Source organism: Thunnus thynnus, chromosome 16, assembly GCF_963924715.1.
Source record: "Thunnus thynnus chromosome 16, fThuThy2.1, whole genome shotgun sequence".
NCBI lineage: Eukaryota > Metazoa > Chordata > Actinopteri > Scombriformes > Scombridae > Thunnus > Thunnus thynnus.
This window is the reverse complement of record NC_089532.1, coordinates 7306387-7325141: the sequence shown is the minus strand read 5'-3', so window position 1 is coordinate 7325141 and position 18755 is coordinate 7306387. Positions and strand designations below refer to the sequence as shown.

Here is an 18755-nt window from a genome sequence, read left to right as displayed (position 1 = left end):
ATAACAAGCCACAAAGGCAGTTCCCTTTACTAATACCAAGAAAATAGTTTAAAAAAAAAAGTCTTGAAACCAGTTAATTTGCATTGGACATAAGTAATATTAGCTCATTGAGTTGGCAGATTTTTCACTTTCTGAATTTTGGACTCAATTTTTATTAAATTGCAAGGATTTAGAAATTAATGTTTATGACTGTCATAACTGTCGGCGCTGGCAGATACTATCTGGTATCTGTGAATAACAAAACCACAAGAGGATTGTAAATAGATTATTTTCTGACCTGGGTCTCATTTTCCTCACCACATTTTGGATTTGTAACTAATGCTGTAACAAGTTTAAACTCCTCTGTTGTTTCCAAATCGTCAAAGTGAAAGACATTTGTCAGAATATGACAAAGAATATTAAATTTAAGTAGCAAGAATATGCTGCCGCTGTGGCTGAGTAGGTCCTCTTCATTTTTTAGCCATGACAGCGGTGTGGCTGTAGGGAGGTGCTAGATGGTCCACCACTTTGGTCCAGATTGAAATATCTCAGCAACTGTTGGATAGATTATGACATTTTTTTTTACAGACAATCCAACAAGTCATCCAAATTAAAGGAACAAATATGTCGTTAGGAGCGTTTTCTAATCTGGCGCCCCTATCGACAGTTATCGGCATCATTTGTTTGTGCTTTACAAAACATTTACATTCACATAAATCACAATCAGTTAAATAATATATGTTTTTTTAAAAATGTTGTTTGATGTGACAATGCTGTTTTTAAAGTCCGGTTAGGCACAAAAAAACACTTGGTTAGGTTTAGCAGAAGATCATAGTTTGGGTTAAAATGATGACTTTGTTAAGGTTAAAAAGAAGATGTAGCGTGGGTTGAAGTCACTTCCTCAAAGTTAGGCCACCTTCGTCATCATGGCTACAATAATAACCACAAGGTTAAGCTTAAGGGATGATCATAGTTAAGGATTTTAAAAAACTGTTCCGAATTGTGGTCGGAAATGTGACACTTGCTGTTAGAAACAGGAAACAAACAGCAGTGGCAAAGTCCAATGTTGGGTAATAGCCTCCATCCACCCCTCCTCCTCCAAATGAGGAAATCTGTCAACATATACTGTATATACGTCATCTCAAATGAGTCACTGCTCTGGGTCATAATCACTACAGCTGCTAGGTTGCATCTTTCACTCAAACATAACTATATGTTGTTTGTGGATGACTGACATTAACACCTATTGTGTTGTTTTTTGGGGAGGACAGTCTCAGACATTCATGGTCCCCAGAGGATAAATCCTACTGACTTTGGGTGATCCCCTGTCCACTACTTTGGTTTATAACCAAATACCTGTAAAGCTAATGACACATCATCTCTGCTGTACTTTGTCTTTTAATTGTCTTCTAATCAGCATGTTAGTGCAGTATTATCACAGTGAGCAGTCTTATTTATATCCTCAGAGTATATACTGCATGAATCAACATGATGTGAAAACACAGTGATGCTTTGTGTTCAGTAGGAGAATTTTCAGATATTTAGCTTTTTTCTTTCTTTCACTTTTTCAGTAAAGAGCAGAGTTGTAAGAGATTAGTGTCCATTGATCAATGAAAGTCAAAATTTCCAGGAAAATAGTGTCATTGGCAGCTGGAAATGGTTGGAAAGGCAAATAAATCAGACAAAATGATTGTGAAGGTTTCAGGAGCAGACTGGCACCCTTATAATAATAATATTAATAATAATATTACCAATATAAAGGCATGGATGGAGTTATAGTAATGCCTATCCGGAGAAAAAAAATGATTGCCATACAGTTAATCTGCTTAGAGCACATTAGATGACAACTCCTGGTGATTCATTTGTATATGAGATCCAGTTGTACGCCAGCTCATTTATGACATCAGTGGTTTGGCTTCGTTACCATCTACACTTTGTTCAAGTCTTTCTGATTGCTCTTTATATGTTCGGAGAAAATCTGTCTCCAGGCAACATTTTTGATGTTATTCAAAATACAGGTTGTTTTTTTTTTTTTTTTTTTAAGTTGGGCATTTGGAATGAGAAGGGAGAGGGAGAATGACAAAGAGAGAAATTGTGCTTGTGTACATGCTGCACATATGCATTTCTACTGTGGATCGTTTTGAAAATGGCCTCAGATCGTCTGATAGGAGTTGGCAAGTGAAGGATGGAAACTGTGCCCTTTGTTTTCTGGCTGCGTCTCATTTTCCACCACCTTCTTCCCTCCATACCTGGCCCTAATGAGATCTCCTGTGTCAGATTCAGAGCTCCAACCAGCAGTCTGGTAATTGCATGAGAGGCCTTGGGTTAAAAATGCATTTGAGAAAGGTTTTTTTTACACACAGTATTTGTCCTCTTAAGAAATTCCTGATTTCCATTTGTGTTTTATGAAACAGGTGTTTGAGCAGCCACAAAAGTTCAATCATCACTTGCAAGATAGGACAACTCAAGCGCTCCTTGTGTTTTTTAAACAGCTGAAACCCATTCAATAAAACTTGGCTCAGGTAAACTGCTGGGCCACTTTTCACAGCAGAGGATTCTGGTGCTGCTCAGTGCACACCTAGTCTCTTTCCTCACTAACCCACAACTCCATCTTTTTGGCAAAGTTTGTGCTCCCTTGAAATCCTGTAGACCTTAAATATATTTGAGGCAGCTGCGAAGCCAAGAACCATTACTGCTGTCAGCGAGAAGGCTGTCTTCCAACAGTAGAGTAGAATCGACTCACTAATAGATCACGAGTAAAGATCTGGGGAGAGGGGGAGGATAGATTCCCCTTGCTCTTAGTGTGGTTTGGCTCCGTTGAAACTTAATCAAGGTTCAACTTGTCTTCAGCCAAAGATCAATTAGATAAATTAGCCTCTAGTTTGAGCTTCAGTGCCGAGCAGCCCACAGCCTCGTCACAGTAGCCTAAACAAAGAAAGGCAGCAGCCGACAAGTGTTGGAGGAACGTAGAAATGTTTTGAGTAAAATGGGCAAGTGACCCATGAGTCCAATTTGTACATTAGTTTGGCATAATCTCAGGTTTAGCTGAATGCAGCCTTTGTTCAAACATAGGGAAACCAGAAAGAAAGATAGAAAAGGAGCCAGAAAGAAAGAACAAACTAATTTATCAAGGAATGAAACAAAAAAAGTTATAAATTCAATAATCTTAAAATGTATCAGTCATGTTATGTAAAACCTGAAGTGGAATGAGTAAAATTTTCTTATATTTTGCACCATTTTTACACTGACATGTTGCTGTTTTTCCTGTTGCAGTGGCTGATTGGAGACAGAGACAGTCACTGTGGGGTCATCTGCCCTCGGACGCAGGGAAAGCCAGTGTGTGGCTCGGACGGGCGAAACTATGAGTCCGGCTGTGAACTGCAGAGGGCACGCTGCAAAGATAAGACACTGACACAGGCGCACCGTGGCCGGTGTCGAGGTGAGACTGTGCCAGTGCGCTAAGATGATCAACTCACGGAGACTTGAAACTTGTTCGCAATGAGTAATCTCTCTGGGAACATTCAAGGAAAGTCACATTTGAAATTAAGCTGCCTCTTATGATATTCACATTAGCCTTTTCATAGTATAAGTAGTTGTTTGTCTTGCTTCCACACAACATACCTCTTGAGTACAATGCTTGATGGCAGCTGACCGCAGAAGTCTTAGACATTAGAGTTTCCTTGAATGCACCAACAAAGGGTTTTTTCAGTCTGTGCTCACAACTGCATTACTGTGTGACAACATGACTCTAAGAGAAAAAAGGAAAACTTTGATGCATTAGCTAGTTTAAACCTTAAATCTAAACAACAATATGAAGTATTCTTAAAAATGCTGGCAAGGTACTGTAGGACATCAGCCTAAAAAAGTATGGTATACTTGATATAGTAAAATTGCTGACAGTAATGGAAGGTATACACATAAATTGTAGTTAATTGCCTAAATCTCTATTATGTCTTTACTATTACATGATTCTGCCTTTGAGACTACTTAGGGCTGCTTATGACTTTTTGGCTTTCAGGTAAAAACTGGGTGAGAATCGATCAGTCGCCAGTAGCTACAACTTCCCCATCTGAGGGGAGAGACTTGGAGCTAAAAGGTAAACACAGAGAAACCTCACACACTATAAACAATGGTCCTGCAAACAATGGGTGATTATGAGGAGATGAGTTCATGTGGTAGTGTTAGCACATTTTGAGTGGAGAGATTGTTCTCTGTGGCCAAGCTGTGAAGCCAGAACTTAATTTTCACCTAAGATGCTTAAATGATTATGCACCTAATTGTAACCTAACTATCTAACTAACTATACGTTGTAAACTTACAAAAGCAAGAGAAAACAGTCATTAAGTTAAGATTCAAAGAGCATGTTTTAAGATGTTGCAGCTTGGTTTCAAAGTGAACACCAGAAAAGTGGAACTGAATGAGAAGATGTCTTTCATTTTCCGCCTCTCTGTAGGCGTGTAAGTTCTTACAGACCAGGATCACACACTTCCTCAGTCTCTGGATGCCAGCCACTCAACAACAGCAAAGATTGATAGGTCTAGAGTCAAGGTCGGAACTTGGCATTTTCCCCCATTTTTCAGTCCCCCCCCCTCCTCCCCTGTCCATTAGGAAAGCAGCAGTCCCAACCAAATCCATTTTTGGAGTGAATTTTGTTCCCTTTGTATGGTAATATGTGGTTTTGTTTCATAATATCAGTGGTGTGCCAAGGAAAGGAAAGCTGGGCAAAGCTTGCACAGTCTTTACAGATGCGGCAGGCCTGTTTTGTTGTAATGAAACTGCTGCTTTATTTAAGCAGGCAGTTCATGAACCGATCTTTGTTTACAATGTCAAAGCCTGGCAAAGGCTTCTTGAGGTGTGCGTGAGATTGAGATTAAACACAACAGATAAATTTGACTACAAGACTTATAAATTGCTAACAGGTATAACAAACAACTACAAACAATAACAGAGGCGTAGGTATGTGCTATTACAGCAGGCAGATCTGTTTATTCATTATTTACATTAGATGGAATCAAAAAACATGTGTAGAGTTAACACATCATGAACCATCTCAACATTCAGATTCTCTAAAATAGAGACCATGAAGTCCACATAAGTGATGTTTTTTTCAGTCAAGTTAGTTACTATGTGTTTTGCAATTAATCTAACTTCTTCAAATGATGGATATACATTTAAAATAAAATAAATTAAAGAGACAAACCTCTGGTTGTGCATATATTTCTGCCTTGTCTAACAACTAAAACATGCACAAGGGAAGATTTAATGTTTAATGCTTCTGATCATGAAGTTGTTTTTACATTTCCATAAATCAGAGTTATTTAAATGAGTAGTCAGAGTCTTCAGTAGGACACTGAACTGTCACTGCTTTGTCTCCTCAAGAAACGAACACTACAACACTAAATGAGCCTTTTTTTCTAAAGTAAGACTAAATATACTCTAAGTCCAGGTTTATGAATACATGTAACCATGTCTATCCCTCTCGGTGACATCATCACCCTAGTCTGGCTCTGTCCGTCCTCCGCTCTGGAGGAGACAACATGTCTGTCTCCTCTCAGGTCCGGAGACGACTGTTTTAAACTTTTATTTATCCAAGGAGAATGTTTTTCCAAGAGTGGAGGACTGCGGTCACACTGGTCAGCTCACTGGTGTAAATGTGTACACAGGAACAGTTGAACATGAAGCTCAACTCCTCAGGAGCTGCGAGAGCAATAAAAACAGTAGTTGCTGTTGGGAATTTGTACCAACGACCAGCTGGTGTGAAGCCCACTTTATTCTCTGACCTTTTAGCTGCTTCCATCTCTGTCTCCTGAGACCAGGTCTGGCTCATCAGAGCTGCAGGAACACAAGCTTAGTTTCCACTGACATTTCAAAAATATCAATGAACAGTACAAGACACACTTCCCAGCACTTACTGTACAATGTGATGCTTATAGCTGAAGTCTGGTACTGCTAATGGTCACTGGAAATGTAATTTGTTGAGGAATGTGTTGTTTTAGCATTTTGGAGCGGTGTCATAAAAGGTCTCTGACTTGTCTGTGTTTGTTGTATCTTCATTGTGAAATGTTTTCAATGGAGAGGCTTTTTAGTGTAGTGAGCAGCAGGCTAAACATGTTACAGGCTGCTTGTTATTAGCAACAAAAATAGCAGTGGGAGCATAAAGGTTGGAAAAATGGCTCAAAGCTGTCACAAGGGAAAAAATGGAGAAAATATGTAATGCAGTTTCCTCACTGTACAACTATCAAAAATGTGCTCTTGTGCAGGGCAGCTCAATGGCCAACAGTAGTAAATTATGTGAAAGTGTACTGGGCAGCTCCCAGGTGTGAACAGGATCTTGTTGACAAAGAACACGTGTCTTCAGCAAAAAAAAAAAAAAAACAGTAGTGCTGGAGATTTGTATACAGTATACGAGACCAGACTCTCCTGTCAATACGTTACAGATGCAGGTCAGTCCAAGTGTCGTGTTGAGAGGAACCAGGCTTTGGAACAAGCCAGGAGACCTCAGGAGTCCATGTTTATCCCAGAATGCAATGAGGATGGGACGTTTGCACAGGTCTGTGTTAGATCATCCATGGCTTTCCATATCAAATCTGTCACTTTTCATCTTGCTCTTACTTTCACTCCCTCTCTTGTGATTTATCCCTTCACATTGTCCAAGGGATTAGTTTCACTTCACTGACATAAATCTTTGATTATACTCTACACCGTATGATGTATTTACACTCAAATAAAACAACCAAATCATTTATAGATGATGTTGTAATTTTCGGTGTGTTTTACCTTTTTGTATCTGTCTTGCCTCTGCAGGTGCAGTGCCATACTCTGACAGGTTACTGCTGGTGTGTCACCAGTGACGGCAAGCCAGTGAGTGGCTCCTCTGTGCACAACAGGACCCCGGTGTGTTCAGGTACTGGGGGGCAAACAGCGTGGCAGCCTGTGGATGAAAAGTTCAGGGTTATTCAAAATCATCTTAAAACATTTGGTCCATACAAGGCTGCCTATATATGTTGCTGCCAACACGGCCTGCATCTGTTATGCCTTAGTACTGTGCTCATTAGTTGTGACAGTCTCAGGTATTTGTGCAACCAGAGCATCTCTTCTCGAGAGCAATATCTAACAGGTTGTCTTACTATTACTAAGATTTGGTAGAAGGGTTGGATTTTTCCTGGAAATTCTTTAGGAGGATGGAGAAGCAACGTAGCAAGTCTGTAAAAACTTCAATGGTGGCTGAATTTTAGGGTCTTGGAGCCAAGAGTGTTTAAAAGCCAAGTCACTGGGGTTAGGGAGAATTATCTTTCAGACACTTTAGTATTTGGACTTTTTTCAGGATTCAAAAAACAACTGGAAACCATTTGCTATTGTTCAGTTCCTTCTCAAAGAAATAGTTGAGACTAGATGCGTTATCATATTAGTATACTGAACAGCACAGTCAAAATTTAATTAAAACTGAGAAAATTTTTCAATAAATTAACCCTCGATCTGAAATAAAATGACTTTCAGGAAGACTGACTGTGCTGATGAGGGACACAGAGTGAACACCTTTGGATTACAGTCAAAGAGAGTCTGTCTGTGAACAGCATAAGAGCACATGTGTATTACATGTCATGTGGAGTATAGCAGGTGCAAGGTCAATGAGAAGGCTAATGGCCATACATCCAGGGGCCTCTCAGCCCTCCCGCCCCTCCTCCCCTCGTCTAACTGCTGTCAGCAGGCCGGAGGAGAGAGAGCAGGGTTCAGCAAACTCATCCTGGATGGGAACACTTTATGATAATCACCAACATTTTCCCTCAGAAGATAATACACAGGGGTCTTTGCCAGAATTGGATTGCACAGCCACTAGAGCATATGGTGCAAATTTTGTGTGGAGAGTGTGGTGAGAGTGGTCGCATGCCCCTCTGAAGCTGCTCCGCAGACCGCCAGAGGCTTCCCGCTCTCTCTGTGTCTCTCCCCCTCTCACTTTCTTTATCTTTCTCTCTCTCTGCCTCAGTCTTTCCCTCTCTTTTTCCTGCTTTTCCCACTTGTGCAACTAATCACCTGTATGGCTGCCCTCAGCACCTGCTGTTTCTTAGTCCCTCAGACAGAATCTTTAAAGTTCACCAATGAAGAATGGTTACTGTCCATTCATACCAGAAAATCATAGCTTTGCCATTTCAGCAAAACATACTGAGATGTGGTAGAAGCTCAGATATCAATTTATTCTCATTTCTGCAAAAGAATGTTTTTTTGGAGCAAACAACAGTTTCTGGGGAAAACAACTTCCAGGCTTGAGGCTTATGTTGACGGATTTTTCAAAACATTGAAAGAAGAATCTTAAAAATGTAAAACTGTTGTTTTGGGTCCTGCTCACACTCACACAGTTACTGACATTCACACCTGGAAGATGGAGTGGCGGTAATGAGAGAGGGGCAAGCTTTCACTTTCCCACCAAGATTTATACTGCTGGTCCAAGGACTGAACTGGTGAACTCTCTGGTCATAAACCCACAATTCTAACCTTTAGGTCCCCTGTATATATCTCTAATCCCTCAAAGGTTACCACTGTTAAGATGGTTTACAATTGGTCAGCACCATTTGTTTGTCAAAATTCACCAGACTTGAATCATGTAAAAGCTCTGTGTGGAATTACTTTGCCTCTGTGAGTGAATCCACTGATGCCTCAGATCTCACTGTAATTCATTTATTTGATCTTAAGACCCTTAAAATCACACTTCTTCAAGTTGAATCATCAAGAGCAGAATCAAGCTGTTTGCTCCAAAAACACTCCTCTCTCATGTAGAAATATAAAATAACTTCTGGAGATCTGGTGTGCGACCTCTGAACTTTTACAACTGGGTTTTTTTCTTGGACTCTACCTGCACTCAGAGGATGAAATCTCAGTTGCACAGTTCTAAATAAACTCTTATGAAATACTGAAATGTAGTTTACAGCACAAGCAACACAATCTCTACCTGTCTCCTTTCTGTCCTGCATAAGATCCGATATTTTCATTGTTTCTTGCAAAGGTATTTATGACACCGCAACAAGAATCTGGGCACAATACAGCTGCTACAGTCGTACATACCCAACTCTTCCCTTCCCTCTCAGATGACAACAAATGACCTTTACTGACATGCTCAGACACTATGACACAAATCAATCATCTCGCATACATTTGCAGGAAACTTCCGTGAATTTATGGGAACTCATGCTGGGACAAGTGGATTGTCAGGTAGTAAATTTCCTTCTAGTTGCATTCAAACTTCCACCTTTTGCCCTTGTATTCTAATTGGTTACACTGTCTAATTTTGCTCTTTCCCTCCATGCATCCATGCATGATCCCAGCTACCTGCATGCACCAAACAAAAATGATATTTGGAAATGTACAAGTTGATTTCTCTCATAATAATTTCACACAGATGGTGCAGATCACTTCAGGTTTGCATTAGTCAGTGATAAGATAATGAAACAAGCCTCGTGTTCCAATGTGTTCCTACTATCAAGTACTAACAGAATGTACTCATCAGACTTTGATAAACCTCAGCATCTAACTCAAGATGTCAGTGGGTTGGGTAATCCATGGGAGTGTTGTTTTGCTGTTGGCTTGTGGCTTTTGTTTAGTTGGAACAATCAATCTTCATTCTAAACCAAAAGATAGCCATGAAAATTAGTTATTAAGTGACTCAAACACTCAAAATAATTTATTTGCAGTAAATTTCCAGTATTTTTTTGTTTATAAAATGAATAAACAAGATTTAAACTCTTTAAATGTTCCCCAAGAGTTCTTGCTGTCTAGTCTTTGCTTTGTACATGGTTTTTTTTCCCCTTCTTCTTCACCGCAGGGTCAGTAACCGATAAACCACCTGGGCCACCGAACTCTGGTAGAAAAGGTGAGTTGAGATCTGCTGTATGTTGTGTGTGCATGCGTGTGTGTGTTCTGTTCATGTGTGTTTCTGTTTGTATGAGAATGTGGTCAAAATGTGCTTTGACCTGGTTTTGTGCCATCTGATCTGTGCAAAGTCCATATTTGTGCAGAGCAGAAAGGTACACGAGTTCGGATTGTAAGAGGAGGATTTGGATGAAAACTATTTCTACAGTAAAAGGGTACATTTTAAAACTATCTGTTTTTTTCTGCATGTTGGCATGATGCTGAGCTCTGTACATGAGCACGTAAGACCTTAGATATAGATACAACAGTATAACAGCACTGCATACTGAATGAGAGACACAAAAGAACTGGACCTGTTTTGTTCTAATTCCGCTATTTTTTACAATTTAACATGTATAATCACTTGAGCAGATGAAGAAAAAATCCTACTGTGGGTCTATGTTTTTCCTCCAGTTTCTTCAAAGTAATTAAATCAAAGAAAAAATAAAGTAAACCTCATGCAAGGATTTTGGCCTGGATCAGCCTGCATTATCAGACAAACAGCTGCTCTGCCTCAGAAATCTCACTGAGAAGAAAGATGGGCAGCCTCTCCGGATTTTTTCTCTTGTAAAGTGCTTTTGTTGTTTCCCAGCTCCGAGGGGGTTACAGTAGAGTTGCTGTGGGGGACTGGGAGAGTGAACAGGTGATAGTCGAGGGAAGATTTGCTGTTGATGTTTGCAATAATTGTTTTTTTCCTCACAGTTTGTAGATCACAGTCAAGACCTGGGTCAAATGGTAATTGACAAATACTGTAAGTTACAGAATTTGTTTTAACATGCTCTGCATACATCATCAGTGTGTTTTACATGGGAAATTTCAGAAAATCTAAAATAAGTTATTATAGTGGACTTGTAGCGAATCTACGGCAGCATATTGCTGCCACGCCAGAAAAAGAAAAATGGATTGATATCACGTTAGAATGTGAAAAGTTTATTGTTATAACAAGATGTTTTTCACATTATTACGACAAACAAACTTATCATGTTCTAACAAGAACCTTTGTTTATTGTTATAACGTGAATCACGTTTGAATGAGGAAACGTGCAGAGAATGGATAAATTGAGGAATACGGCTCATTTACACAGATGGTTTTAAGTTGTTGGTTTGAGACATGACAAGATTCTGCTGTTACTGAGCACAGTGGATGATATTATGATAAGTATACGTACGCTAAGAAGGATTTTAAAATGCATGGGGCTGCAAAGAAGGATGAATGAGTCCGACCCTCTGGAGGTAGCGTCATTTCTCATCGATAATTTGGAGGGGCATTATTATTCAGCTGACGTTGGAAGAGCCACCAGAGTCCACAAGCACTAACACACACGCCAAGGAGCGCATGACAGACTTGCTGTCTTCTGACTCCTTTTAAATGCACTTAACCAGGGTGTACGCAAAGACAGATCTCTCTCCATAGCCTTTACAGCAGGATGAACTGGCCACAGCATGTTTTAACCGGAGATTGAGCCACACTTCTATGTACTAACAGCTGGAAGAAAATTAACACATGAGATAGAGGGCACGATGTTTACCCCTCTCCACATACCAGCACAAAAAAGCAGACCATTTCATGTGTAAGAGGCCATAATAGATGGAGAAAGTGTAGGATCAAGCCGTCTTGTAGTTTCACTGCAAAAGGCCAATTGCCAGTTCATAACTGGAGTACATCACGGGGAGTCCACCTCCGCCCAAGACCAACTTATCTTGTCATAACCTAAATAGTATATTGTTATAACAAGAAATGTTTCTTGTTTTAGCGTTATAAGTTTGTAGTTGTAATAACATGAAAATATCTTGTTATAAGGTTTTTGTTATAACATTTTGTTATAACAATAAACTTCTCATGTTATAATGTGATATTGATCCATTTTTCTTTTTATGGCGTGGTAGCAATATGCTGCCGTACAAATCTGCAGTAGGTTGCAAATAAATGCTGACATATGTTTATGACTAAAGCTTGACCCAGGTATGCACTGGTCTGAGATCAGTCCAGTAACCACTGTATCTGATTTACAGTTTGACCAGATCGATTCAGATTCAATTTGCTGATACAGTATACCATCTGATTTAAGGACTTTTTTTAATTTGTAAACTAAATCCAATCAAAGTTCTTTGTGGTTTGCTTTTGATTGAATTATTTCCCAAGGAATGTTCCAGATGCCACAAACCTGCACATGGGTGAGTATTCTAGGTAGCCAAATTCACAGTATTATATAAGACCCATTACAATTTATCAGTCTCTTAAACAGGACCAGGACAAGGATTCCTTCAGCTTGGAATATTTTGTTTTAATTTTAATCATTCAGTTGTATCAATCTGCTGTATATAGTATACAGTATGTGCCAAACAAGTAACGCTGCTAGAAATAGTCACATTTCAGACACAGTAAAATAGTAATGGTCACCAATTGTGTCTAAGATTACAAGGAACTATATTTGAATTATGTAAGTACATTTTCCTTCATCACATAGCATTATAGCAGTGGAAAGACTAGGATAGTGAAAATATGCTGTTGACTGTGATTGTTTTTTTTGTTTTTTGTTTTTTAAGAGAGACCAACTGTGTGCACATCCAGGCAAAATTATTCAGGTGCAAGACAAAATTTTTTCATTGTAGGATACAAAGGAGTGAGGTCAGGCCTCAGGAAGATCTTACAGATCGAAACACTGCCTCAGAAAAGAGAATACATTTATTTATTGGGAGCTCCTTTGTACCCAGTTTTTTTTTTTTTTACCACAGTGTGAGATACTCGTAGCAGACCACATCATTCACTTCACAACATCTGGTGAACAACTCTTTGGTTGCCAAATTAAAACATGTGTACAGGGTACTTTTACAGAGTTTGATGGTGATGAATATTCATGAATATGGTGATACAGTGACGTGTTGTATAGTTAGCATGTAGCCAAATAAAACCAATCAATACTGTATAAAAGATACCAGAAGAATGCTTGTTAGTGCTTATTTTCAGAGCCAGGAGCTGTTATTCATCCAGTGCTGTGTGTGCTACAGTAACACACTCTCCTGAGGATGATGCAGGAGATAAAGCCGTGGGATTGTTAAATACAAAAACATGTATCCACCTGAGAGAAAGATTCTTCCTATTAAATATGATATTTCTACTGTTCAAATGGAAATTTGGGCTAATGGCACTAGGGGAAAGATCAGAGGGTCAACCAAAAATATTATGGTTAATTATCTTAAGAGCATAACTATCCATGATAAGTTTCATCAAAATCTGGTAATTAGTTCTGGACAAAAATCTTCTCATGGACTATGGTGTGGGCCAAGGGGACATTTTGACCTGACAGTGGCGCTACAATAACAGTCAGAGCATCACCAAAATCATTAGGAAACATCCTCTGGGGACCATGATTATCAATACCAAGTTTCATCACAATCTGGCTAATTGTTGAGATTTTACTTTTGACCGGGGTTTTGGATGGACCAATTCATCGACTGACCCAACCAACAAAACGTCTTATTTTGACAGTAAAGCAAGATGAAGTTCACCCTCCTTTGTTTCTTCAGAGGTCTATTTACCTCTGTGTTTGGATTAGTAGTGGGTGGGCCTTTCTGTTCCTATCAACACATCCTACACACCTGCACTGCACTCATGCGAGCAGGAGTAAAGGGATTCCTGATTGGGGGAGTGTTTTCTCATGTGAGTGTATGTCTGTGCATGTTTGTGTGTGTATGTGTGTGTGGTTGGATGCTTTTTGGTCCTTACTTTATGATTGTGTGAGTGTGAATGTGCAACCTGTGTGAGAATGTCAGCGTGGGAAGTTGATTTATTGATGTGTGTGTGAGAGATGTAGAGCCACATGTAGGTGGTCGTCCTCTGTTTTTCTATTATTCTATCTGTCTATCTGTCTGTTTTTCTATCTATCTTGGCCGGGCCATGTGCAAATCCCAACCATTCAACAGTTCTGGAGAGTAGATTGTATTAACCTCAATAATGGTAGTCTCTTTCCGTTTCTTTCTCACCCTCAACCCAGATGATGGCTCCAAGCCCACGCCCACCATGGAGACTCATGTCCCACCTGAGGGTGATGGTAAGTCTCCCATCATGACTGCTCCTCCACCTGGTCACCCTAGTCAATCAGGGGTTAAAAATGAGGCTCATGAAATTTCTGCTTTGTGCTTTTTTAAGCTTTTGATTCACATTTTGTTCTAGCACTGAAGCTACAGTGTGTCATGATTTTACATTCAAACCCAAGATGCCATTTCTTAAGAATGCACCATTACATCAAATGGAAAAGTCTAGATGTCAAAAATACCACATGACATATTGGAAAGACTGGGACCTTGGATGCTATTTTAATTTTGGTTTTGTGGGCAACGCTTGGCTGTGCAAGTTGCGTTTGAAATATGCAGCTACTGGTGGATCCAGTTTGGCTAACGAGGTGAAAATAAAGATAAACTGTGGTCAATTACTTTGAGATCATCTAAGAATGTGAAATCTGTTGATCTATATTCTGTCCTCCTGTCATTGCAGAGATAACTGCTCCAACGCTTTGGATCAAACAGTTGGTTTATAAGGAGAATAAGCAGAATAGCTCCACTTCCAGGAGGCAAGGTAAGACAAACTCCTGATTCTGAAAACTGAAGGCGCATATTCTTCCCCGATATGCATCATAAATGAACACTTAAAAAGGTTTAGAACAATAGTCCGCTGCAAGAACAGCCAAGAGTTTGTAATTAATATGATATGGTACACTTTCAACACATGATTAATGCTATGAATTCAGATACCTAGAATACTCACCCATGGATAGGTTTGTAGCATTGGGAACATTCCTTGGGAAATAATTCAATTGAAAGTAAACCACAGAGAACGTTGATTGGATTTAGTTTACAATGTACTCTTACATTTGGCACACTCAATTGGCAGTGACCATATCACCGATATGCCCACCTCTCCTCGCAGTATAACCACCTCCTCAAATATCGCCATTACACTGGTCTCAGGATACAATTATTAGCCACATATTGATCTCAAGATGACTATGAAAACGATACCAGGAAAGTAGCTTGTACCATACGTTAAGTGTACAGTTTGAGAGTATCATCTTGGCTCCAGTGTAACCGGTTTCAAAGCCACCAGTCTCTGATGAAATGTAAAACATTTCCAGTCTGAAGACAGCCCTGCACCGGCGGGATTATGTTTCTTGGTTTCTTTCCTTTGGTGTAATTTGTTTAGCTTTCTCTGTCTCCTTTTCAATTATGCCTCAGCATGTTCACTACCCTCTGGGCAGCTGGACTGCTTTCACGCTTCTGCACCAAGTCAAGGAGTGAATGTGGTGGGGGTTGTGTCTGACTATGTGTGTTGGGTTTGGGTGGATATATTGGTTAGCTGTGATATATGGGATGTTTGTCTTTTATGAAATAGTCAGCAAAATGTGCATTTAATTTCTTTCTATTTTATTTGCAGATTTTAATTTAATTTATATCTCATTGTTTATTTACGTTTTTCTACAGTGATGTCTCCTATAGTAGATTGGGAGGTGCGGTGCAGAGTGTTAGTGACCCATGGTTAGGTTTTACTGAAAATGGCCAAATTCTGTAAGAGGAGCATATCTGTTAAAACTGATTTTGATACAGATTTTATGTCCCTAAGATACAGATCGCTGCAGTTTACAAAAAACGAGAAATGGCTGCACATAATCAAAACTTTAAAAAGTGTGTCGTGTGTGTGTGTGGTGTTGTGCGGGTGAATAAATAAGGTGCTGATTATGTGTAGGGCTGCAAATAGTAATTATTTTTATTATATATTATTTTCCAAAATTATTTTTTCTGACTAATAGTAAACTGAATAAATTTGGGTTTTAGACTATCACATAAAATAAAGAAAAGCAGCAAATCCTCACAATTTATAAGCCTTTTTAGGTGATTCATTGACCAGAATCATACTGATTCCACAAATTATTAATTGTTGTCAACGACAGTCTAAATTAATTATTAGTGCATATGTTTAAGTGCCTGTCAATCAGTATGTAAATATTTTGAATATATATGTGAATGTCCATCTTTACAGTATGTATGTTATATGAAATTGGCTCACAGATTCATTTTTAAGCCTTTTACTATTTTACATTTACCTCATGTACTTACACTCATCAGCCACTTTATTAGGTACACCTGTACAACTGCATGTTAATGCAAATATTGAATCAGCCAATCACATGGCAGCAACTCATTGCATTTAGCCATGTAGACATGGTCAAGATGATCTGCTGAAGTTCAAACCAAGCATCAGAATGGGGAAGAAAGGTGATTTAAGTGACTTTGAATGTGGCATGGTTGTTGGTGCCAGGTGGGCTGGTTTGAGTATTTCAGAAACTGTTGAAATACTGGGATTTTCATGGACACCCATCTCTAGGGTTTATAGAGAACGGTCAGAAAAAAGAAAATGTCCTGTGAGCAGCAGTTCTCTGGACGAAAATGCCTTGTTGATTGCAGAGGTCAGAGGAGAATGGCCAGCCTGGTTTGAGCTGATAGAAAGGCAAAAGTTACTCAATTAACCACTCATTACAACTGGGTTATGCAGAAGAGCATCTCTGAACGCACAAAACATCAAACCTTGAAACAGATGGGCTACAGCAGCAGAGGACCACACCAGGTGCCACTCCCGTCAGCTAAGAACAGGACACTGAGACTACAATTGGCATGGGCTCACCAAAATTGGACAATATAAGATTGGAAAAACGTTGCCTGGTCTGTCTGATGAGTTCTCAGAATTTGGTGTATATAACTTGGAAGCATGGATCCATCCTGCCATGTATCAACGGTTCAGACTGGTGGTGGTGGTGTAATGGTGTGGGGGATATTTTCTTAGCACACTTTGGGCCCCTTAGTACCAATTGAGCATTTTTCAAAGGGAACCTATTATGCTAATTTCCAGCACTATATTTTTATTCTGGGACTCCACTAGCGTAGCTTTGCATGATTCGCAATTTAAAAAACTCCTTATTTATCTTATACTGGCCCTTTATGAAGCCCCTCAGTTTAGCCTCTGTCTCTAACAGGCAGTCATAACTCCTGTCTCTTTAAGGCCAGCCTTAAAGGTCTGATTGGCCAGCTTTCTGGAAGCCTGCCAAGGGGCAGCCTATCAGAGATGTATTAAGTTACCGCCGATGCAAACCCAACATTTCCTGCTTTACGGCTTCATATTAAAAGCTTTTAAATAACTAAATAACGGGAGACTTTTATGTGAAGAATTTACAGGAAATTAAATGTGTTCCTCAATGTATTAGCAGAGCTCCATTAGCAGCACTAAAAACCAGTCAACACAACAAGATATGGACATATTTGGAGCTCTTTGTTCAGCGGATCAGTTAAAAATAATGCAGGGAGGAACAGTACAAGCAGAAACAGCCAAAGTGATGATGTTTGATGAAGAGCTGCAGACGACCAGCACACCTCGAACAGGTAAACAACTTATTTTACTTTGATCTGCAGTGTAATGGAGTCATGGCTCAGCATGACTACCCCCAAAACAATGGAAAAATGCCTTAATGTTAGCTGAGTGGAGCAGTGAGTTGCACGCTGCGCATGGAGCAGATGACAATATAGATATCTGTCAAGACCTGACGTTGGCTCGGGCTGAAAGTTGGAAACTGAGTGTTCAGGGCAGTCTGAAGCCGGTGCTTTTTGCTCACAGGGATTGCTTCTACATACCTCATAATTTGACACATTCGCCATGTTTAATATGAACATCCAACATTGTAACATTATGTATATGACTGAAAATAAGGAAAAGCATAATAGGTCCCCTTTAGAGGCCACAGCCTACCTGAGTATTGTTTCTGACCATGTCCATCCCTTTATTACAGTGTACCCATCTTCTAATGGCTACTTCCAGCAGGATAATGTACCATGTCACAAAGCTCAAATCATCTCAAACTAGTCTCTTGAACATGACAGTGAGTTCACTGTACTCAACTGGCCTCCACAGTCACCAGATCTCAATCCAATAGAGCACCTTTGGGATGTGGTGGAACAGGGGATTTGCATCATGGATGTGCAGCCAGCAATTCTGCAGCAACTGCGTGATGCTATCATGCCAATATGGACCAAAATCTTTGTGGAATGTTTCCAGCATCTTGTTGAATCTATGCCATGAAGAATTAAGGCAGTTCTGAAGGCAAAAGGGGGTCAAACCTGGTACTTGCAAGGTGTACCTAGTAAAGTGGCTGATGAGTGTATTTTACATGCTATGCTCCAAACAATAGAGCACACAAATACTTGATTGTAATATGGGGTTTCTCAGTGTTTTGAATGATGGCGATGTAGCGGGAGGAAACTGTGGTCAGGGCAACATTGAGGATTATAATGGAACTGAAAGATATTCAATGTGACAGCTCTTTGAAACTTCTGTGGGAACACCAGCTTCCTGTTTCCAATTAGCATCTGTGTCCTCAAAGGACAAGCGACAAGGCCAACTGAGGGGGAGATGTCATCACGTATGAGGCCTGGGCAATATGTGTGTGTGTTTTCCAGTACATCTGTATGTGATTGTATGTGTGCATGAAAGCAGTACCGTGCATGTGTGTTTGCAGATGTGTGTATCATAAAAGGAGAGATATGGTATATCTTTATATGTTACTCTGTGTTTGTGATTGAGCTGGTGAAAACATATTCGTGAATATGCTTGTATACATGTCAGTGTCTATGTTAACATGTGTGTGTCAGAGGTGGAGAGTAACTAAGTACTTTTACTTGTACTTCAGTGAAGTTGAGGTGTGTTTCCATTTTGTAAACTACATTTGAGAAGGAAATATTGTACTTTTTCTTCCACCACATGATATATGTAGTCACTACAGTAGTTTATACAGATTCAACAATTCAACAAAAGAAAATGTAATTTTCTTTTCCTC

At 39.6% G+C, this 18755-nt stretch overlaps 2 protein-coding genes across 7 annotated transcripts in view; one reads left to right on the top strand and one right to left on the bottom strand.

Moving 5' to 3' along the window:
* The window catches only part of ccdc177 (coiled-coil domain containing 177), a 40391-nt gene extending 33560 nt beyond the window's left edge, over window positions 1–6831 (bottom strand). Inside the window, exon 1 of the mRNA XM_067614345.1 lies at window positions 6757–6831. The gene's annotated coding sequence lies outside the window, so the exon portion shown is untranslated. The remainder of the gene's footprint in view (window positions 1–6756) is intronic.
* Window positions 1–18755, top strand: part of smoc1 (SPARC related modular calcium binding 1) — a 55664-nt gene that overhangs the window by 15230 nt on the left and 21679 nt on the right. For 3 of the 6 annotated variants that reach the window (XM_067614347.1, XM_067614346.1, XM_067614349.1), the window contains exons 2-9: window positions 3253–3418; window positions 3998–4075; window positions 6417–6529; window positions 6784–6883; window positions 9133–9183; window positions 9794–9841; window positions 13842–13931; window positions 14375–14455. In XM_067614347.1, the coding sequence (XP_067470448.1) occupies window positions 3253–3418; window positions 3998–4075; window positions 6417–6529; window positions 6784–6883; window positions 9133–9183; window positions 9794–9841; window positions 13842–13931; window positions 14375–14455 (727 nt within the window). The remainder of the gene's footprint in view (window positions 1–3252; window positions 3419–3997; window positions 4076–6416; window positions 6530–6783; window positions 6884–9132; window positions 9184–9793; window positions 9842–13841; window positions 13932–14374; window positions 14456–18755) is intronic. The other 3 variants (XM_067614350.1, XM_067614352.1, XM_067614351.1) reach the window with 3 other exon arrangements.